General features: G+C 37.5%; 3 protein-coding genes across 6 annotated transcripts in view; 1 reads left to right on the top strand and 2 right to left on the bottom strand.

Annotated features, from left to right (window-relative positions):
- cluap1 (clusterin associated protein 1) overlaps positions 1–1,265 on the bottom strand; it is a 10,242-nt gene extending 8,977 nt beyond the window's left edge. Inside the window, exons 1-2 of one of the 2 annotated variants that reach the window (XM_078790394.1) lie at positions 841–1,265; positions 642–753 (exon numbers count right to left, since the gene is read on the bottom strand). In XM_078790394.1, coding sequence (XP_078646520.1) covers positions 642–753; positions 841–862 — 134 coding nt within the window. In that variant the 5' untranslated portion in view covers positions 863–1,265. The remainder of the gene's footprint in view (positions 1–641; positions 754–840) is intronic. The other variant, XM_078790395.1, reaches the window with a different exon arrangement.
- Positions 1–3,221, top strand: part of LOC144898376 (uncharacterized) — an 8,381-nt gene extending 5,160 nt beyond the window's left edge. Inside the window, exons 1-2 of one of the 2 annotated variants that reach the window (XM_078790397.1) lie at positions 1,935–2,279; positions 2,355–3,221. In XM_078790397.1, coding sequence (XP_078646523.1) covers positions 2,013–2,279; positions 2,355–2,447 — 360 coding nt within the window. In that variant the 5' untranslated portion in view covers positions 1,935–2,012 and the 3' untranslated portion in view covers positions 2,448–3,221. Of the gene's footprint in view, positions 1–1,934 lie in introns of those variants that run through there. The other variant, XM_078790396.1, reaches the window with a different exon arrangement.
- slc5a5 (solute carrier family 5 member 5) lies at positions 1,537–23,202 on the bottom strand. 2 transcript variants are annotated; one of them, XM_078790393.1, is made up of 16 exons: positions 23,143–23,202; positions 19,582–19,951; positions 17,837–17,902; positions 16,091–16,142; positions 15,951–16,018; positions 15,701–15,855; positions 15,483–15,623; positions 11,128–11,257; positions 10,119–10,207; positions 9,193–9,305; positions 9,012–9,082; positions 7,421–7,507; positions 5,582–5,772; positions 4,747–4,844; positions 4,507–4,592; positions 1,537–2,912 (listed from the first exon to the last, which is right to left on the bottom strand). In XM_078790393.1, exons 2-16 carry the CDS (start codon positions 19,948–19,950, stop codon positions 2,760–2,762), a joined length of 1,869 nt encoding a protein of 622 aa, XP_078646519.1. In that variant the 5' UTR covers position 19,951; positions 23,143–23,202; the 3' UTR covers positions 1,537–2,759. The 2 variants fall into 2 exon arrangements, with proteins under 2 accessions (XP_078646519.1, XP_078646518.1); XM_078790392.1 differs by lacking the exon at positions 23,143–23,202 and having other exon boundaries at positions 19,582–19,991.

Genomic DNA, 23,202 nt, shown 5'->3' with positions numbered 1-23,202 from the left:
ACAAACAACCATTCACACTCACATTCATACCTATGGACAATTTGGAGTCGCTAATTAACCTAGCATGTTTTTGGAATGTGGGAGGAAACCGGAGTACCCGGAGAAAACCCACGCATGCACGGGGAGAACATGCAAACTCCACACAGAGATGGCAGAGGGTGGAATTGAACCCTGGTCTCCTAGCTGTGAGGTCTGCGCGCTAATCACTCGACCGCCGTGCAGCCCTGGTTGTAATATTATTATTATTATTATTGTTATCATTATAGTTGTAACAATTTTTGGATTTTTTTTTTAATTATTAAATTTTACAGACTTTGTTGCTTCTTGTAGAGCGCTGTATCATTCCATCTGTTGTTTTCTGAAATCTGCAGTATTTGTGCTTTTACTGTTAATTTATTAGCCCACTTTTTCCCTCATTTTCATATGATTTTCTGGATTGCATGTGTCTAATCTTATGCATTAAAAAACCAAGAACTTGAGACTGTGTCTGAACAGGTGACCAACCCAAACATCAGTTTCTTCTTCTTAAGCCCTACCTTGAGGTTTTTAGACGTGCTTTTATTAGTTTGTGTGTGTCTAGTTTTGTGCATTAAAAAAATAAACAAGAACTTGAGACTGTGTCTGAACAGGTGATATTGTACCTTTTCACAAGCCATATCATGATTTCTGCCACCAGGTTGAAGTTAGGTGTTCTGAAGTTCTCCATGGATATCAAACGAGGATAACCCAACGCCCTCATCATTTCTGTAAAATCTGGAAGAAAAAAACAAAAATATGAGCACGTGCATGGGGTTGAAAATGCGTTGTCATGGCGTTTATGTTGTTGTGATGATAGCTTACTTCTCAAATCCCTGAAGGACATTGTCAGTGATGCTCCGTCCTCGCACCTGCATGTCAAAAGCACACGGTAACAACGACGGTAATAAATTTATGAATTAATGACGGTAATAACGTAGTCAAATAGCTTCAATTCGTGGTTTAAGTTGTTGTGTGCCAAGCTATGTTGCGGTTAGCTTGACTTGTGGTAAGCTAGCTAAACACGTACCGCGCCGCTACTGTTAACTTTATTTATTTTCATAATCTACATTCTCGGTGTAGATTCTACATTCTCAAAAGTAAATTGATAATATGTAATGTTTATAAGACTCGCCAATGGTTACCTGTTGAACTGCTAGTCGAGCGGTCGCCCTGAGTAGTAAGTATTTCCGCTCGGAAGAAAAAACAAATGACTGTTGACCAATAGCGTACAGTTATACTCATAAGTCAACCAATAGGAGAATAAGATAATGATAGAGGCGCCATTTGCGATGCCTGAGCGGAGTAATACATTTCAAAAATCAATGTGTTATATATAATCGTTATTTCATCGGTTGGGTGCGCGAAAAATATTATATGATAATTTAGGAAATTCACTTGTACATTCACAATGTATTAGGTGACTTGCAGACCACGTAAGTCGCAAAAGTACCGTTCCAATATGGCCGCCGTGCACACGCATATGCACCTGAAGGGGCCCAAAGGGTAAAAATACAAGCAAAAACAGTCGTCAAACATTGCAGACACTTTTTTAAATAAGTGTTTCTGAAAGATATCCGTCAAAAAATGTAATTCCAAAATTAATGGAAAATACTGTTTTATTTTGAATGCAAAATACTTACTAGTTTTTCCAGTGATGTGTTGTTTGTTAGAAGATTTGTCAGCTAGTCGGTTATGTTGATCGATTTATTGTGTTTTAGGTAGGAATTGAGTATTTAATCATAAAGTATTCCTACACAAATAAGGATTTTGACGTGTGGTTAAATTGTCAGTGTGTGCATATCCACAAATACGTAAGAAAGAAATCCAAAATTAAAAAGTAAGATAAGATGTTAATGAATAGTATTGTGTGGTTTGGGTAACGCTTGTCTTTTTGTTGCAGTATTCCCAATCTGCCACGCGGGGGCGACACCGTCCAGTCGTTACCAAAGTAATGTTTTCTATTTCTTCGTTCCGCATTCCTGTTTCACAGCACCATGGAGCAGAGCGGCGAGCCTCTTGACAACCACCACCCGGCAGGAAACGACTCGCCCGGCCGCGGCCTCGACAGCAAACGCCTGAAAGAACTGGAAAATGTCGCCCTGCAGACAACTTTAGTATCAAGAATGGAGGTCGAATCCAGCGCGGACGCCGGCAACCCCACGGAGGAAGAGCAGCTCAACGGCTTGTCCTTGAGCCACCACGGCGAGGCCCCCTCGCACTTCAACTCGGACACCAACGCCGAAGAAACGGAGGTGGCGAAGGTGCGTGTGGAGGAGGAGGAGAGGACCCTGACGGACCATTTAAACAAACGATTGCTTTCGTCTTTCCTGGAGAAGCTCAACGAAAGGGACCTGGCTCTTCCCGGAGTGGAGCGTCTCGACTGCGCAGTAGCGGACGAGGACTCCAACAGGGCCGCTGATGAGTGGTGACTCACCGGGGCGGGGGGGGGGGGGGGGGGCACGAGCCACGCGGAAGTGGCTCCATTAGGAACAATCCGTGGAGAGACGCTGCACCGCATTCAACTACACTTTTGTAAACTTCATTATGATCTATAAAAATGAATTCTGCTCTTCAAAGTTGTTTTCTTTATGCATAAAAATTGTATATATTTTTCAGGTAGTACATGGGATGATAATACAGCCACATTTGTTTTATTAACAAGTTTATTTTACCCACAGTATTTTTAAACCTGGGTTGTTTTAGAACCACATTCTGAATTAAAAACATAACAGAAAAAAACATCAATGCAACAGCAAATCTTTTTCAGGTAATACACTCGGAGACGGAAATGTGACATATTGAACATTATTCCATAGTTTTGCATGACTGTCGTCACGATGTCTGTGCGGCTCTTTCAAACGCACGAGTTCTCGTCTTTCTAGACGCCGCTTAGCCTGGGAGGGGGAAAAAAATGTGGCGAAAAATAATATAAATGCATAATACAGTGGAACCTGCTGCTGTGTTACTACACCGGAAAAATAGTTCTTCGTGTTAGCTGCTACAATAACGGTATCGAAATGGAAAATGCTACTAAATGCTATCTGTTTTTACACTCTTTAGAAATATAAAATAGGCATTCAGGAGATGCCTTCAAAGATAATGTGAATAATATGTAGTATTCTGCTCTGGACTCTAGGTGTCAGTAATGTTACAGTAATGTTTGGTGAGACACACAAGCACCAGACTTGATACAAAAAAAAGAGGTAATAGGGTGTTAGTTTATGTGTGGCGGGGTTTAATCATGTCAAAACACGTATTTAGAAAGTTTTAACCTTCCTCTCTTATGTTAACGGGTGGGTTTTAACCCATCAAATTTGCTTCTCATGTCTTGGTTACCTTCTTAGGCTTCCTCATACTTTTGGCGTTTTTTTTTGTCACTATACTCCATTTTAATTTCCAAAAATGGTCAAATGAACCTGAAAAGAATCATATTCATAAATTGAAGGTTCTTTTGTTACCTGGCTATTACTGAGGGATATAGAACATATCTCTTAAATCAATTAGTTTGATTTATTTTCTCATTTTAGTATTCATCACTAAAGAAACATCTATGTGGTCTCAAACACGTGGCCCGCAGGACACTAGTTTGAGTTTGATTAATGTTCATGTTAAAGGTTAAATAACTGTTAATAGTTATCCTCCCTATCCGTGTGGAAGTGGTAAGTTTTTGGCTATTTAAGTTGAAAGGAAATAACTTGAAGGCTACCGTTTAGGTCGCTAGCTCTAGTTTGCGAGTTAGCATGTGTCTCAAGACCCTGCAGTTGCGCAATATGTTGTAAATAAAAAGAGTATAAATGTGACTATAGTCGTGTTTTGTCTGAAAAAAATCATTTGTCTACCCACCAACTATATGTGCTTTCTTAAGTTTTTATTATTTGCCGTTTTATTATTATATTTATTACTGATTGATTTTCTTTATTCTTGATTTATTTATTTTTCATCTTATTTTGTGTAGAAAAATAAAAAGTAAGATATTTGAGAACAGTGGAATGTTTTATCAGAGCTTTTCTTGTAGAAAATTTGAACCAAAGCAAAGTTTTTTATTTTTTTTTCGTTTTTAATAAATGCGTTTTTTTTTGGAAAACCTGATGCGGCCCAGTCTCACCCGGACCCGAGCTCCAGTGGCCCCCAAGTAAATTGAGTTTGAGACCCCTGAACTAGAGTGTGACTATTAAATAACCCGCCATGGGGCCAAAAGTGCCAACAATTTATAAAGAAGGTGAGAAACATTGTTGATTTCTCTGCAAAATGTACCAGAAGTCCACATTGACAATAAGTAATTATTGTAATTATTTTTGCATTGTTTTCTGCATGTAAATCGAGAATTATTCTCTATAAAAATGTAACTTTTGATTAATTTAATTGACATGATTTCCTATGGGAAATATTACCTCCATTTGCGTCTGACCTTTCAGAATGAAATACTAACAAAACTCACGAGTCATGACTGAATGTACACTCTTCGTGAAATACTTTGGGGGTAGTTACCTCGCATTCTGCTTGCATGGCCGCCTGCTTTTTCCCCAGGTCCCACCATAACAAGCCCGGTTTAAGATCAGCTCTCTTGGTCGGTCCTGCATGTTGAGAGAAATGATAACCACTTTTGTGAGTTAACTACTCAAAATGAGCCTTTTTGCCCAAGGACACAAGAGAGAAAACAACGTTTGTGTTACTAAGCAAATGGAAAATACTTCATTCATGAGCTCTCAAGTCTCTTTATCTGCTTACCTGAAACGGAGCTTACAAGGATCCCAACTAGAACAGCCGAGATGACTGCTATGGCACCAATATAGAGGTAGGATATGGCGTAGAAATCATGCAGGCCCCTAGATTTAGCAAAATGATAAATGTATTTACTTTATTTATATCTTGGATATCACTAATATCATAAAATGTTGCATAAACAGCATCCTATAAAATGATTTTTTAAAATTTTATTTAATTTTTTATTTTTATTATTTTTTATTTTTATTATTTTTTATTTTTATAATTTTTTATTTTTATTATTTTTTATTTTTATTATTATTTTTTTTTTTGTTCACTTCCTTTATTCCAAATGTACTCTTTGCCAATTTTGATACATAGGTAAACTATAAGGCAGTATAATATCATAATATAACATTACATAATGTGGTACAACATCAGTCAAAGTTTACAATCACTTTAAATAAAAGACATAACAGTCATATCAAATATGGATGTCCGATAATCGGCTGATAATGTCCAAGTCTCAATTTCCGAGTCGGATATCAATACTGATATGTTTAACATCACACTGTAAAATCATTCTAAAGTGGCAGTAAACTTAAGTGAGTACAGTTGTATTTGCATCTCCACCCATCTCTGAGTAGATAATTAATGTATTACATATTTTATATAAGAATACATTTGTGTTATTTGTGTGTGTCTTGTGTTAGCTTTGGAAAGATAAAGGGGTATTGGTAAAAATACATTATACATATATATATTATATGCCTATATTAGGGATTAGCATATAAATGTGGTATCGGTAGACATCGGTATCACATTATTATTATTTTTTTTTTTTTTGGGTGGCACTGACCCGGGACTGTCAGGGAGAAGTGGTGTTGAAATGGAGTGCTGCTGTTGAGTGTCATTCAGGATTCCGGGTTCACACCGGTCTGTGTAAGTGGGCAGCACGCCCATGGTCGCCTGGCTGGGCGGGTACAGAGTGGAACCGACAGCCAGCCACAAAGACACACAGAGGCCCGCAGTCACGCCTGAGAAGGCACCCTGAAACAAACAGACACCGTTAGAGACCGCAATGTCCAAGTGTACCTGCCTACTCGTCCCAGACCTCAGGACAATGTTACATGTAGGGCCGAGTGGTTAGCGCACAGGCCTCACAGCTAGGAGACCCGGGTTCAATTCCACCCTCGGCTATCTCTGTGTGGAGTTTGCATGTTCTCCCCGTGCATGCGTGGGTTTTCTCCAGGTACTCTGGTTTCATGCTAGGTTAATTAGCGACTCCAAATTGTCCATAGGTATGAATGTGAGTGTGAATGGTTGTTTGTCTATATGTGCCCTGTGATTGGCTGGCTGGCCACTAGTCCAAGGTGTACCCCGCCTCTTGCCCCAAGACAGCTGGGATAGGCTCCAGCGCCACCACGAACCTCGTGAGGATAAGCGGTAAAAAATTAATGAATGAATGAAAAATATTACTATGAGGCTGCACGGTGACCGAGTGGTTTGCATGTAGGCCTCACAGCTAGGAGACCCGAGTTCAATTCCAACCTCAGGCATCTCTGTGCGGAGTTTGCATGCGGTACTCCGGTTTCCTCCCACATTCCAAAAACATGCTAGGTTAATTAGCGACTCCCAATTGTCCATAGGTATGAAAGTGAGTGTGAATGGTTGTTTGTCTATATGTGCCCTGTGATTGGCTGGCCACCAGTCCAGCACCCCCCGCGACCCTCGTGAGGATAAGCGGTAGAAAACCAAAACGAACTAATGTTACATGTAGTGTTAAAAGTAAAACGAATGTTACAGTACAGCGTTCGAGTCCCCAAAATATCCCGCAATAAGTGAAATCCGCTAAGTAGCCAACGTCATTATTCTCTATGTTTTAACGCAGTAAACCCCCTCAACATACACTTTTACACTTTTTTCTCCACAAGTAATTATTAAGTCACTCACGCATATTTTTTACTCTTTTTACTCCTGTGACTGTATCTTTTCATCCTGTTGTGGTTCCGCTGTGCTGGAACGTATTTGTAGCCTTGTTAACACATATTGGTGAAGTCTTCGAACCGGAGATTCATTTACAAGCTAGCTAGCATCACAAATGGAGCAGACGCGGCAAAGCAGCGCGAAGGACATTGATTGACAATGAGCTACAGCCAATCAGGACGTAGAAACAATGGGCGGTGCAGACAGACGACGGAAAGAGAGAGAGGCAACTCAAATTCCCACAATGCATTTCTTTTTAAAGGGCTAGCAGCCTTCATGTTGGTAATAAAAAATACAAATAAACAAATTCACGAAATATTATGTAAAATGTTACAGAATGTTACACTACAAAAAAAAATATTTTAGCAGGGCACACAAAATACATTTTCAATGAGAAAAATGGCACAGAATATATGAAATTACAGTACTTTTTTATTGAAATATGTCTGTGATAAATTCAAAATGTTATGGTAAGATAAAATAAACATTAAAAGCTCAATAATGAGGTTGCTTATAAAAACATAAAACCTGTGACAACCTACACGTTCCTTGCAATTTGACTCATTCCATGTCGGCTGTCCAAAATCCTTGTGTCCCGTGTCCATATTGCCGATTATATAGTTGAAAAAAATTCCACTAATGTTTTCATCTGTACAGAAGAATTACAGTACAGTGCGGTGCGGTATGATCCCGGAGGAATGAAACAACTCACCAGTTTGTTTGTGCCTGGAAGAAACATCCCCAAGATGAACACACCCAGTAACGGACCACTGATGGCAGCCATGACTGTAAGGGACGCCTGAGGAACGAGCACAACTAATTTATTCCAGAATTAAAGAAAGTTGAGTGTAACTGTAACTGTTCACAAAAGTGGACATATTTGGGGGTGTTGCATATATACATATATGGTGCATATATATGCAGAAATGAAACAAGCATCTGTATTTTTGCAAAAAATGGTAATGGTAATGGTTTTATTTCATTTGAACATGCATCAGATTACAATTGAGTGCATCCCATAATCAGTTCCCAGTTCCACATGTCCGAAAGGAGTAGGAAGAAGCAAAGCTTATTAAACCCTACCCCTCCATCTGGTACTTTTACAATCAGTAACTGTTACATGTGTTCACTTCCTGCTTTCATAATAAATTTTTTTGATTCATTTTTATTTTTGTTTAATTTAATTAATTTATGTATTTTTATTTTATTATTATTATTATTGTTTATTTTATATTTTTGTTTATTTTATAATTTAATTTAATTTAATTTAATTTAATTTAATTTAATTTAATTTAATTTAATTTAATTTAATTTAATTTAATTTAATTTATGTTCCGTACCCAAGTAGGAGGTGATATGAGCATCCAATGACATAATGGGTACCATAGTAACTGTCAATATAGTGATATATATATAGCATTTGTTCACTTCCTGCTTTCCATAATACAGTTTAGGGTGAAAAAATAGCGTGCTAGCATTTTAGCTAATTTACTCATGTCTAAAGGCAAATACACTCATGGCATGATGTGGGGACACTATGGGCCTGCCCCAAACTTTTCGGGACCTGAGGCTGTCTTGCTCGGTGCTAGCATGGTAGCCGTTAGCATGTTAGCATTTAAACTAATTTACTAATGTCTAAAGGCAAATAGACACATGGCATGATGTGGGGACACTATGGGCCTGCCCCAAACTTTTCGGGACCTGAGGCTGTCTTGCTAGGTGCTAGCATGGTAGCCGTTAGCATGTTAGCATTTAAACTAATTTACTAATGTCTAAAGGCAAATAGACACATGGCATGATGTGGGGACACTATGAGCCTGCCCCAAACTTTTCGGGACCTGAGGCTGTCTTGCTAGGTGCTAGCATGGTAGCCGTTAGCATGTTAGCATTTAAACTAATTTACTAATGTCTAAAGGCAAATAGACACATGGCATGATGTGGGGACACTGTGGGACTGCATCAACCTTTTCAGTACTTGAGGTTGTCTTGCTAGGTGCTAGCACGGTAGCCGTTGGCACGCCGGGCCCGAGGTTCACAGCACAGGTGGCAAGGTGGTAATTTTCTAGTTTGTCATTATTTTGCCCGGAGTGGAAAAAGTTTGGACGCCCCTGATGGAAAAGGAAAGTAAACACACAGAGGGCAACTATGGCCACGATGGGGTAAAAATAAACCATTCTATTAATGGTAACCATGGAATCTAAATAAGTGCCGCAAGGCATGCTGGGAAGCACTCCAAACGATGCACGAGCCAGGAAACAAGCAGGCAAGAAATGAGCTGAAATTGCATCATACTGATTGTTTACCTGAAGAACCCCCGCGTCCAGGAGGGAGGATAGAGCAGCTACAATGATGCAAGCGGTTCCGTAGACCAAGGCTGGAAGGAGAAACAAAGAAACAAGGTCAATAGGTCATTCAGGGTCATGCTTCCATCTGGCAACTCATCCATAGCTTTTGGAACAGAAACCGACGTTGTGCTCGACCTACACAGTCCTTTCGAAAGAAGGATTTGTTTCTTCTGCTTCATGCCACGCAGATGAGGTTGTAAGAGATCCTCCATTGTTACTGCAGCCATTGCGTTGATACTCGTGGAAACCGTGCTGTCAACAAGGGAAATTTAGATTAGCATGGAAGCTCAGTTAGCATGTTGTCCGGTTCACGTCAAAGATTTATTGCATACATTTTTCAGTTTGTGTACAAAAATTTTTCAAGCATAAAAATACCCAAATGTACTAAAATATAAATATAAGGCATTCAGAAGGCGTTATGTTACTGTAATGTTCGGTGAAACGCACAAGCACCAGACTTGACCAGACTTTTATTGCAGGTTTGAATTATTTCACAACGGGCGCAATAATAATCCCGAATTAAAAACACAGGCTACTGTTGTTAAGCTGACACTCAACTCTAAACCTCCGATGTCACTTCCTGTCCAACTTTGAGTCATCTCCCCTGGGGGGGGGGGGACATTTATAGCAACACACAAGCATCTTATTTGTCTTAAATTGCTTATCTACTCTTATTATGTTTACTATATTGAGTAATACAGGTGAAAAATGTAATTATAGGGGTGTTAGGTCATGTCTGGAGGTCTTTAATAATGTTAAAAAAACATATTTAGAAAGTCCTAAACAGTTTTCTATGCTTAAATTGTAAAAATATAATATTAATAAACATGGTATCGTTCTTTGTGGAACTTTACTGATCAAGGTCGGGTCTGGAAAATAATATTATAATATAATAATATATTTTGGTTTCAGCTGGAATACATTATAGAACTTATAGAGCGGATTAATGCTGCTACCCAAGCATAATCATGTAAAATCATGGAGCAAAATAAAGTGGGAATCATAGTACTCATTTATTTTTTTGGGGGGGGGGGGGGGTTATCGAGAAAGACAGGATTCAAATACCTCAAGGTGCCGCTGTACGCACAGGCCAGGAACAGACCCGGAAAGCCAGGATAGTCTTTGAATATGTCCAGCACAAAGTACGGCACATACTGCAGAAAAAGAATACTTTCAACCTTTTTACTAGGTAACATCTAGAGCATGGGTCTCAAACACGCGGCCCACGGACCAAATGTGGCCCTGCAGGACGCTAGTTTAGGCCCCCGCCTTGATATGAAAGTTTAATGTTAGCGCTGCCCACGCAAGTTTGATATGGATGCTGTATGGTATCATGTACCCAGAAAAAATTATAATATAATAATAATAATAGTTATCCTCCCTATCCGTGTGGAAGTGGTAAGTTTTTGGCTATTTAAGTTGAAAGGAAATAACTTGAAGGCTACCGTTTAGGTGGCTAGCTCTCTAGTTTGCGAGTTAGCATGTGTCTCAAGACCCCGCAGTTGCGCAATATGTTGTAAATAAAAAGAGTATAAATGTGACTATAGTCGTGTTTTGTCATGTCTACAGGGCTCTAATAATGCTTTGTTCATTTTAATCTGAAAAAAAATAATTTGTCTACCCACCAACTATATGTGGTTTCTTAAGTTTTTATTATTTGGTGTTTTATTATTATTATTATATTTATTTATTTATTACTGATTGATTTTCTTTATTCTTGATTTGTTTATTTTTCATCTTATTTTGTGTAGAAAAATAAAAATTAAGATATTTGAGAACAGTGGAATGTTTTATCAGAGCTTTTCTTGTAGAAAATCGTAACAAAAGCAAAGTTAATTAATTTTTCTGTTTTTAATAAATGCGTTTTTTTTTTTTTTTTTAAACCTGATGCGGCCCTAGCTCCAGTGGCCCCCAAGTAAATTGAGTTTGAGACCCCTGATCTAGAGTCAACCACTTTACAAATGTTTACAATTTGTCTTGTCAATTTTAAAGTGATAGAAAGAATGTTAAATAGCGTGACTGGTTCTTCGGTAGCGGTACTCGACAATACGACATCATGCGGAACGTCACTTACTAGATCAGGTGAAGGAAATCTGCCAGACCGCAATGGATCGCAGTTGACATAGTAAGCAAACATGACGATGCCACAGGTTGCTGCGCTGCCCACAATTAGGAATAAGCCCAACTGGTTGATTAATAATGCCCTGTGGGGAAAAAGTCACGTTGGAATTAATGACGTTTTAAAAATATTTACAGAGCGAAACAGGAGGGAAAAAAATAATTTTGATAAACGCTAATAGTAAATGTAATATTACTTACACATAAACATAAACTGTTTGAACAGCAACAATCCAGTCTTATGTAGATACTGGACTTGAAGATCCAGAACAAACCGGTTTTTTACCGCACAGCAAGAACTTTGGTCTACAAGCAAAATGCTTCCGGGACAAAAGTAGTGAAACCTTTCTTGATTTACATGACTAATGAAGACAAAGTAAGCCAGAAGTGCAGATTGGGAATAGTTTCCCAGATACAGTATTGGGTCAAAGTAGGACATTTATGCAAAATAAGGAAAAAATGGTAGTTTATCAAGCAGTTCTATTTGACAGCCTGTCTGCACAGCCCAATATATTCATTTTAATAATAATACCAATAATAATTATAAGCAGCTGGTTGCAAACTTCCATTTATTTTAATATGGCTCGAGTTTTGACTTGACAAAATGCACACATGTTGAGACGTTTCATGAACGGTAGCAGAAATGGACGTTTGAATGATAATTATAAGCAGCTGGTTGCAAACTTCCATTCATTTTAATATGGCTTGAGTTTTGAACATGACAAAATGCATGCATGTTGAGACGTTATATGAACGGTAGCAGAAATGGATGTTTGAATGATAATTATAAGCAGCTGGTTGCAAACTTCCATTCATTTGAATATGGCTCGAGTTTTGAACATGACAAAATGCATGCATGTAGAGACGTTTCATGAACGGTAGCAGAAATGGACGTTTGAATGATAATTATAAGCAGCTGGTTGCAAACTTCCATTCATTTTAATATGGCTTGAGTTTTGAACATGACAAAATGCATGCATGTTGAGACGTTTTATGAACGGTAGCAGAAATGGATGCTTGAATGATAATTATAAGCAGCTGGTTGCAAACTTCCATTCATTTTAATATGGCTTGAGTTTTGAACATGACAAAATGCATGCATGTTGAGACGTTTTATGAACGGTAGCAGAAATGGATGCTTGAATGATAATTATAAGCAGCTGGTTGCAAAGTTCCATTCATTTTAATATGGCTCGAGTTTTGACTTGACAAAATGCACACATGTAGAGACGTGTCATGAACGGTAGCAGAAATGGATGTTTGCATGATAATTATAAGCAGCTGGTGGCAAACTTCCATTCATTTTAATAAGGGTCAAGTTTTGACATGACAAAATGCATGCATGTAGAACATACTAACTCCTTATACAGTATAACCCTACTTTGCGGAAATGCATTCATCGTAGCTGGATGTGGAACCAGTTCCCCGCCATAAACGAGACATGACTACTTCTTGTTTACACGTCAGGTATCGTATTTGTACTGCTCTGTATTGTTGACACTTCATGCATCATTTATGATGAAATTTGCACTGCTCCGTATTGACACGTCATGCATCATGTATGATCATATTTTTAATGGGTGAAGGAAAGTAGCCTTAAATTATCTGATGGTATAACCTCAAGTAATATTTGCTGATTTGAAGATCTTAAAGATAAACTGGATTCATGAAAATTGTAATATTGGAAATGTGGTGCCTTCGGGTATTAAGGCTTTGAGTGTTCAAAGTAAAGGAAAAAAATGGGTAGTCATACAAACACAAATTAATTAATACAAATTAATTAATTAATTCATTCATTCATTTTCTACCGCTTGTCCTCACGAGGGTCATGGGGATGCTGGAGCCTATCCCAGCTGTCTTGGCGCGATATGCGGTGTACACCCTGGACTGGTCGCCAGCCAGCCAATCACAGGGCACATATAGACAAACAACCATTCACACTCACATTCATACCTATGGACAATTTGGAGTGGCTAATTAACCTAGCATGTTTTTGGAATGTGGGAGGAAACCGGAGTACCCGGAAAAAAACATGCATGTACGGGGAGAACATGCAAACTCCACACAGAGATAGCCGAGGGTGGAATTGAACTCGGGTCTCCTAGCTGTGAAGCCTGTGTGCTAACCACCCGTCCACTGTGCAGCCCTGGTTCAGTATATTTTTCATCAAAATAGTAGTCATGCCAAAATGTTGTGTTGCTGCTGGATGTTCATAGTATCCGAGTGATACTGTTGTGGGGGTGCTGGAGCCTATCCCAGCTGTCTTCAGGCGGGGTACACCCTGGACTGGTGGCCAGCCAATCACAGGGCACATATAGACAAACAACCATTCACACTCACATTCATACCTATGGACAATTTGGAGTCGCTAATTAACCTAGCATGTCCCGAGCTTTTTTGCCTTTGCCACAGTGTGAATATTGACAGAAAATGACATTGAACCACATTTTTGCCAAGATTTTGACTTTTAAAGGCTGTGGTCTTAAACACTTGATCAGCTAATGAGGAGAACAAATAACCAGGACAGGCAACGATTCGGAGGCATGCAAAATGAGTGGTTTTCATTTATGATTTGTTTATTTAATATCGGGAGACGGGATTTTGGTAATGGTAATGGTTTTATTTCAGTTGAACATGCATCAGATTACAATTGAATGCATCCCATAATCAGTTCCCAGTTCCACATGTCCAAAAGGAGTAGGAAGAAGCAAAGCTTATTAAATCCTACCCCTCCATCTGGTACTTTTACAATCAGTAACTGTTACATTTGTTCACTTCCTGCTTTCTAATATATATATATATATTAATTTTTAAAAATATTTTTCAATTTTTTTTAATTTTATTATTATTTTCTTTTACATTTGTTCACGTCCTGCTTTCTAATAAATATATTTAATATTTTTTTAATTTAATTTAATATTTTTTTTGTCCCGTACCAAAGTACAAGGTGATATGACCATAATGGGTACCATAGTAAGTGTCAATATATTGATATATTGTATTTTGTATATATTTGTATACATTGTACTTGTATTTAGCAAACATCAACTGCTTGTATTGTTTCTTGAATTGGCTCATCGTTGTGCATTGTTTGACTTCCTTACTCAATCCATTCCATAGTTTGATTCCACATACTGAAATGCTATGCTAATGCTAACGTAGTCCTAGCATAGAAGTGTTTCAAATGTACTTCTTCCCTGAGATCATATTTCTCCTCTCTTGTAGAGAAGTATTGGATGACATTTTTAGCTAATTGCTTATTTTTAGCCTTGTTTAGCCAGCTGTTTGAAGATGAACTATATCAGCAAGTTGAAGTACATATTTGTGATTTTAGAAGTAAGGCGTTAGTATGTTCTCTGAATTATCCTTGCTGACCTTTTTCATGAGCTTTGCTTCTTCCTACTCCTTTTGAACATGTGGAACTGTGAACTGATTATGTGATGCATTCATGCACGCACGTTCAAATAAAATTAAACCATTACCATTTTTTTTTTTGCATATTTGTCACTCTTAAATGTTTCGGATCATCAAACAAATTTAGTCAAAATTAGTCAATGACAAAACAACTAAAGACAAACTGCAGTTTTTCAATGAAAGTTTTTATTATGGGTGGAAAAAATATATATTAAAGGGGACCTATTATGCTTTTTCCCCTTTTTTGACCTATAAATGTAGTTAAAATGTTGTATTCTTGTATTAAACTATGCCAAAGTTTCATGTAATGAGGTTTGCGTATTTGGAAGTGAGCCCTGAAAGAAGTTTGGGATGGCTCAAAACGCTCAGTTTCAAAAGGCGTGGTAAAACTGTCCCTTTGTGATGTCACAGAGGGGTGGATTTCCTTATATGGTTCATAGTTAGGAAGCACTTTGACGCCCAAAGTGATCGGAGTGGGCTTATGTTTCAAATGTACTTCTTCCCTGAGATCATATTTCTCCTCTCTTGTACTAGAGAAGTATTGGATGACATTTTTAGCTAATTGGTTATTTTTAGCCTTATGCATTATTTTAGCTGTTTGAAGATGAACTATATCAGCAAGTTGAAGTATTTGTCATTTTAGAAATAAGGCGTTAGTATGTTCTCTGAATTATCCTTACTGGCCTTTTTTTGCAGTACATTTAGCGAGTGAAGATTGCTTGAGAACAAATTTTGCTTTGTTCAATATTGAAATATTTCTGGCCACCTTATGTTGTATATTTAATAATATAATATGAGGTTTCCAGCTCATATTTTCATCTATTGTGATCTTTTTGAAAAAGTTTAATCTCTCAGGACTGATGATGTCATGACACCGCGAGTGTAAGGTCTACTCACCACTGGGCGTCTCTTTCTGTTTTGCAGGACACATAACGCTGGACTTGAGCTTGGTTTGCTCCATACATGGACAGCCAGACAAGTGCCCCCCCCACGGATAAGCTCCAGAATGTGTAACGTCGACGTGGGTCAAAGTCAAAACTGTTGAAATAAATCACATATAAGTATTTTTTGTAGTACAATAAGCTTTGTGATCCTATCCTAAAACTGCCACATACTCATTGAAATTAATCCGTGATCCATTGTTGGCGATTTCCAGTACCATCGCAGGACCGCCGACTAGAACTGTACCATGGATGAAAATGGCCACAAAGCCTGAAAGCATCACAATGATCTGGAAAACATCCGTCCAGATCACGGCCTTTATCCCGCCCTATCACAGACACGTCATTGAGGAAATATTAGCTTCCAGTTCGGCATACAGGGAAGTCTCGGGAATGCCGACATCGGCATGCGGACATGCTTTACCAGTGTGGTGTACAGGGTGCAGATGATTCCGGTGGAGCAAAGAGACAGCCACATATTGAGTCCAGTAGCTGGAAGTGAACACGCAGCAAAGTTGACTTGCATGCATTTAGACGATATTTCTTGTCGGTCATTGAACCTACCTTGATTAAGTATGAGTGCCGGTGCATAGATGACAATGCCGGTGTAAAACACCTGAGGAACGGAATCAGACGTACAAGACAAACAAACAAAACAGACTTTTCAGACATCAAACACACTGGCAATGTAATTAATATGTGTTGTTAGTGTATCTACTAATCTGCTGTTAAAGTTGAGACAATTGATTTTCCTCGAAATAATTTAGCAGGTTATGGCGCAGTAAAAATCAGCATTTTTTTCACTATTTAAATATAGACAAAAATATAAATTAAAATGTAATTTAATGTAATTTAATGTAATTTAATTTAATTTAATTTAATTTAATTTAATTTAATTTAATTTAATTTAATTTAATTTAATTTAATTTAATTTAATTTAATTTATGGAGGGGCACCAAAAAAAGATACAAAAAAAAATCACATTTAACTAGTGAAAAAAATGCTGATTTTTACTTAAATTAACTTAAATTAAATTACATTTTTGGGTAAATGATCTAAATTAATATTACTGTTTCTTAATATGGATTGATACAGTTCATTTAGTTATTATTTAATTTTTGGAAAATTCGGTTGCAGAAATAGTTATAATGTTATAGGAATAAAGTCAAAATATTATGGGAATAAAGTCGTTGGAAATTTTTTTAAAAAGCAAAACAGCTGTAATTTTAAAAATGTAAATCTAACGAGACAAAAACTCATATAATTACGAGGAGAGATTATGTGATGAGTTAAAAAAAAATAAAATTAAAAATCACTCCAGCACCGCTACGACGCCCGGGGCTTGTTCCTATATCTGCTGCGTTTGAAAAAAAAATCTGCATTTTTTTCACTAGTTAAATATGATTTGTTTTTTGTATCTCTATGATTTTTGGTAAATGATCTAAATTAATATTGCTGTTTCTTAATATGCATTGACGGTCCATTTATTTTCAATGGATCGACACACTGATACACAAAATTTGTGTCGTAATGTTTGTAAACAAACATGGCGTCGGTCGTGTGAATGGAAGACAACAAATAAAGTTGTAATTTTTGGAAAATTTGGTTGCAGAAATAGTTATAATGTTATAGGAATAAAGTCGTTGGAAATTTTTTTAAAAAGCCAAACAGCTGTAATTTAAAAAATGTAAATCTAACGAGACAAAAACTTCGTAATTTTATGGGAATAAACTCATAACAAAAAAAAAAATATATATATATATAGCAAAACAGCTGAAATTTAAAAAATATAAATCTAACTTATTTTAAATAATTTTATAATTATTTTAAAAATATAATTTTAAAAATGTAAATCTAATGACACAAAAACTTTGTAATTTTATCACAATAAATATAAATAAAAAATATATAATTATGAGGAAAGATTATGTGATGAGGTAAAAAAAAACAAAAAATCACTCTAGCATCGCTACAACGCCCCGGGGCTTGTTCCTATCTCTGCTGCAGACTTATAAACCTTTTGGAGCCACGGTTTGTACTTCTGAGCTGCCGCTATTATAACGTTTCCTTATTAGTCGTGACGTCATCATATTTGGTAAGGATAATCAGATTACAGTTCGTCAAATCCAAGTTTTTATTATTTTTTTTCTTACCTTGCACCAACAAAAGCTAAGCCTTAATTTAAAATTCGGTTATCAAAGTCGGCTGGAAAAAAAACTGTACATTCCTAACAAAAAAAACAAACCCTAATTTTCAACAGTGCTGATAATATATGAAATAATAATAAAACAAAGTATGCGTTTGTCTTACCGTGGCCACGAGAAACTGGACACTTCCAAGCAGCTGCATCCCTCTGCCGAACCTCATCTTCAGATACTGAAGGACAAGAACACACCTGCACTTACAACTACACACACATTCCTTACCAGTCTTCACTTCTTATGTTCATTACGTTTCAGCACCACGTTTCAACAGTTTGGTCAGAAGAGATGCTGGCTGGGAATACTTGGTTTATACACCAGAGTATTTATTACTGCTAAGGTTTTAGGGCCTAGAAGTATTAGGGCCACCACGCTATAGTACAAAACGTGTCATGTAATTAGGGAAAAGTCATACTTTTAGAGAAGAATAAAGATGTGATATTACAAACCTAAAGACAGTTCCAGGATAAATGACTGTCGTTCAGTCTATCGTTCTGTCGTTCAGTCTATCGTTCTGTCGTTCTATCTATCTATCCATCCATCCATCCATCTATCGTTTTATCGTTCTGTTGTTCTGTTTATCTATCATTTTGTCGTTCAGTCTATCGTTCTGTCTATCGTTCTGTCGTTCTATCCATCCATCCATCCATCTATTGTCTATCTATCTGTCGTTCTATCTATCGTTCTATCATTCTGTCGTTCAGTCTATCGTTCTGTTGTTCTATCCATCCATCCATCTGTCTATCTATCGCTCTGTTGTTCGGTCTATCGTTCTGTCATTCCATCCATCCATCCATCCATCCATCCATCCATCCATCTGTCGTTCTATCCATCCATCCGTCGTTCTATCCATCCATCCATTGTTCTATCCATCCCTCCGTCATTCTATCCATCTATCTATCCATCCATCCATATGTCTATCTTGTTCTGTCGTTCTGTCTATCGTTCTATCCATCCATCCATCCATCCATCTATCTATTGTCTATCTATCTGTCGTTCTGTTGTTCTATCCATCCATCCATCCATCTATCTATTGTCTATCTATCTGTCGTTCTATCGTTCTGTTGTTCTATCCATCCATCCATCCATCTATCGTTCTGTCATTCTGTCTATCGTTCTGTCATTCTATCTATCCATTCATCCATCTATCTATCGTTCTGTCGTTCAGTCTATCTATATATCTATCGTTCTGTCGTTCTATCCATCCATCCATCCATCCATCTATCTATCGTTCTATCGTTCTGTCGTTCAGTCTATCGTTCTGTTGTTCTATCCATCCATCCATCCATCTGTCTATCTATCGTTCTGTTGTTCGGTCTATCGTTCTGTCATTCTATCTATCCATCCATCCATCTATCTATCTGTCGTTCTATCCATCCATCCATCCATCTATCTATCTGTCGTTCTATCCATCCATCCGTCGTTTTATCCATCCATCCATCGTTCTATCCATCCGTCCGTCATTCTATCCATCCATCCGTCGTTTTATCCATCCATCCATCGTTCTATCCATCCATCCGTCGTTCTCTATCTATCCATCTCTATCCATCTATCTATCCATCCATCCATCCATCCATCCATCTGTCTATCTATCGTTCTGTCGTTCTGTCTATTGTTCTGTCTGTCCTTCTGTCATTCTATCTATCCATGCATCCATCCATCTTTTGAGCAGTAGTGTATATGGTTGAATTCCTATAATGATGCCTTTGCTTTGTAAAAAGTGTCCATGTTGACGTTGGCTTACCAAGCACCTGCATCCACTTGGCAAGTCCAATTCCTTTCCATCCACCAACCTATAACCATCCCTACACAGACTAACAGACTAGCGGTATTATACTGGAATGGAATTCTTACCTGATTGGTGCTCGTGACCCCAAGACGAAAGAAAATGGGCAGAAAGAGATACGCCGTCAGCAGAGTGTTGATGCTTTGGCCGAGGCACATGTAGACGAACTTGAAGCCGTAGCGAGAAGCCTCGACTGGAACCCCCAAAACCTGGACGGCGGACATAAAGCTGGCACAGAGGGACAGTCCGACGGGCACCGCCGGCAGACTACGACGACCGGTGAAGAAGTCATCGGTGTTTGCATCCTGGGGCTTCTTCTTCAGGGCCTGAAAGAGTCCGATGCCCAAGGAGATCACCAGCATGGCGGCAAAGACCGCATAGTCCGCCAAGACAAAGGTCTGTGTGGAGAACTCGCTGGTTGACTGGACCTCCATCATCCTGTGTGGCAGACGCGCATTGAAACGCATTAGTGCAAATTTTTGGATTTTTATTAAAAATATATTTTTTATTAATATACTGTATTTGTATTTGTATATACTGTATGTTGTGTACTTGCTTTTTTTTTTTTACACTATTTCAGCAAGTCTTGAGATTTCCCACTTTGTTCTGTGGTCCTTGAACGCACCATGATTGTGTCATCATAATTTAAAATGTGTTCAATAAAGTGTTGTGAGGCGTACTTAGGGCTTAAGCCTGAATTGTACATCTGGAATTTAGCATTTAGCTTGTTAGCTTCCAAATGAAGAGAAAAGCGGAGTCACTTTTATAGCAAATGTTTTTTCTTAAAAATATATTTTTTTATTTGTATGTACTGTATGTGGTGTACTCGCTCATCCCTCAACTCAACTCTTTATGAGAGTTTTTTCTTTTTTTAACGCTTTTTCAGCAACTCTTGAGAATTCCCACTTTGTTCTGTGGTCCTTGAACGCACCGTGATTGTGTGTCATCATAATTTAAAATGTGTTCAATAAAGTGTGTGAGGCGTACTTAGGGCTTAAGCCTGAATTGTACATCTGGCATTTAGCATTTAGCTTGTTAGCTTCCAAATGAAGAGAAAAGGGGAGTCACTTTTATAGCAAATGTTTTTTCTTAAAAATATATTGTTTAATAATATACTGTATTTGTATATACTGTATGTGGTGTACTCACTCATCCCTCATCTCGACTCTTTATGAGAGTTTTTTCTTTTTTTTTACGCTTTTTCAGCAAGTCTCAAAATTTCCCACTTTGTTCTCTGGTCCTTGAACGCACCGTGATTGTGTCATCATAATTTAAAATGTGTTCAATAAAGTGTTGTGAGGCGTACTTAGGGCTTAAGCCTGAATTGTACATCTGGAATTTAGCATTTAGCTTGTTAGCTTCCAACTGAAGAGAAAAGAGGAGTCACTTTTATAGCAAATGTTTTTTCTTAAAAATATATTTTTATATATATATATATATATATATTGTATATACTGTATGTGGTGTACTCGCTCATCCCTCATCTCGACTCTTTATGAGAGTTTTTTCTTTTTTTTTTACGCTTTTTCAGCAAGTCTTGAGATTTCCCACTTTGTTCTGTGGTCCTTGAACGCACCATGATTGTGTCATCATAATTTAAAATGTGTTCAATAGTGTGTGAGGCGTACTTAGGGCTTAAGCCTGAATTGTCCATCTGGCGTTTAGCATTTAGCTTGTTAGCTTCCAACTGAAGAGAAAAGAGGAGTCACTTTTATAGCAAAAGTTTTTTCTTAAAAATATATTTATATATATATATATTGTATATACTGTATGTGGTGTACTCGCTCATCCCTCATCTCGACTCTTTATGAGAGTTTTTTCTTTTTTTTTTTTACGCTTTTTCAGCAAGTCTTGAGATTTCCCACTTTGTTCTGTGGTCCTTGAACGCACCATGATTGTGTCATCATAATTTAAAATGTGTTCAATAGTGTGTGAGGCGTACTTAGGGCTTAAGCCTGAATTGTCCATCTGGCGTTTAGCATTTAGCTTGTTAGCTTCCAACTGAAGAGAAAAGAGGAGTCACTTTTATAGCAAATGTTTTTTCTTAAAAATATATTTTTGTATTTGTATATACTGTATGTGGTGTACTCGCTCATCTCGACACTTTATGAGAGTTTTTTCTTTTTTTTTTACACTTTTTCAGCAAGTCTTGAGATTTCCCACTTTGTTCTCTGGTCATTGAACGCACCATGATTGTGTCATCATAATTTAAAATGTGTTCAATAAAGTGTTGTGAGGCGTACTTAGGGCTTAAGCCTGAATTGTACATCTGGAATTTAGCATTTAGCTTGTTAGCTTCCAAATGAAGAGAAAAGCGGAGTCACTTTTATAGCAAATGTTTTTTCTTAAAAATATATTTTTGTATTTGTATATACTGTATGTGGTGTACTCGCTCATCCCTCATCTCGACTCTTTATGAGAGTTTTTTCTTTTTTTTTTACGCTTTTTCAGCAAGTCTTGAGATTTCCCACTTTGTTCTGTGGTCCTTGAACGCACCATGATTGTGTCATCATAATTTAAAATGTGTTCAATAGTGTGTGAGGCGTACTTAGGGCTTAAGCCTGAATTGTCCATCTGGCGTTTAGCATTTAGCTTGTTAGCTTCCAACTGAAGAGAAAAGGGGAGTCACTTTTATAGCAAATGTTTTTTCTTAAAATTATATTTTTGTATTTGTATATACTGTATGTGGTGTACTCGTTCATCCCTCAACTCAACTCTTTATGAGAGTTTTTTCTTTTTTTTACACTTTTTCAGCAAGTCTTGAGATTTCCCACTTTGTTCTCTGGTCATTGAACACACCATGATTGTGTCATCATAATTTAAAATGTGTTCAATAAAGTGTTGTGAGGCGTACTTAGGGCTTAAGCCTGAATTGTACATCTGGAATTTAGCATTTAGCTTGTTAGCTTCCAAATGAAGAGAAAAGCGGAGTCACTTTTATAGCAAATGTTTTTTCTTAAAAATATATTTTTGTATTTGTATATACTGTATGTGGTGTACTCGCTCATCCCTCAACTCAACTCTTTATGAGAATTTTTTTTTTAATGCTTTTTCAGCAACTCTTGAGAATTCCCACTTTGTTCTGTGGTCCTTGAACGCACCATGATTGTGTCATCATAATTTAAAATGTGTTCAATAGTGTGTGAGGCGTACTTAGGGCTTAAGCCTGAATTGTCCATCTGGCGTTTAGCATTTAGCTTGTTAGCTTCCAACTGAAGAGAAAAGGGGAGTCACTTTTATAGCAAATGTTGATCCAAAATTGGAAAACATGGCCAAACTAAAGTTTGGAGTGGTAAAAAAATAGACAAATTTTACGGCCGTGTCAATGACAAGTGATTCTTGCTATTCGCCGGTGGTCCTTGAAGGCAACTCCCACCAGTTTCAATTGAATGACTTTCAACATATATGCACTTTAGTAGTATTATTTGGTAGAACATCACAAAACTACAATCATTCCATCACAGATATGCGTGATGCTGGGTGAAAAATCAGCTGTAAAAATATCTGAAAGACATTTTTTTTTAACCCTTTGTGGGATTTCTTCTGTTGCATTTTTGCCATTCAGAAAAACGAATGACTTTTCATTCCAAAAACAGAACTGCATGAGTTTCAGTATCTCGTATACTCACTGTGTTGGTCTTTAAATGAAAGATTTCACAGAAGAAAAATGATGGAACTATTCCCGAATT

Source organism: Doryrhamphus excisus, linkage group LG4 (genome assembly GCF_037039965.1).
Source record: "Doryrhamphus excisus strain RoL-2023G ecotype Guam linkage group LG4, RoL_Dexc_Guam_v1.1, whole genome shotgun sequence".
NCBI lineage: Eukaryota > Metazoa > Chordata > Actinopteri > Syngnathiformes > Syngnathidae > Doryrhamphus > Doryrhamphus excisus.
The sequence above is the reverse complement of the archived record's forward strand: the minus strand, read 5'-3'. Positions and strand labels throughout refer to the sequence as shown.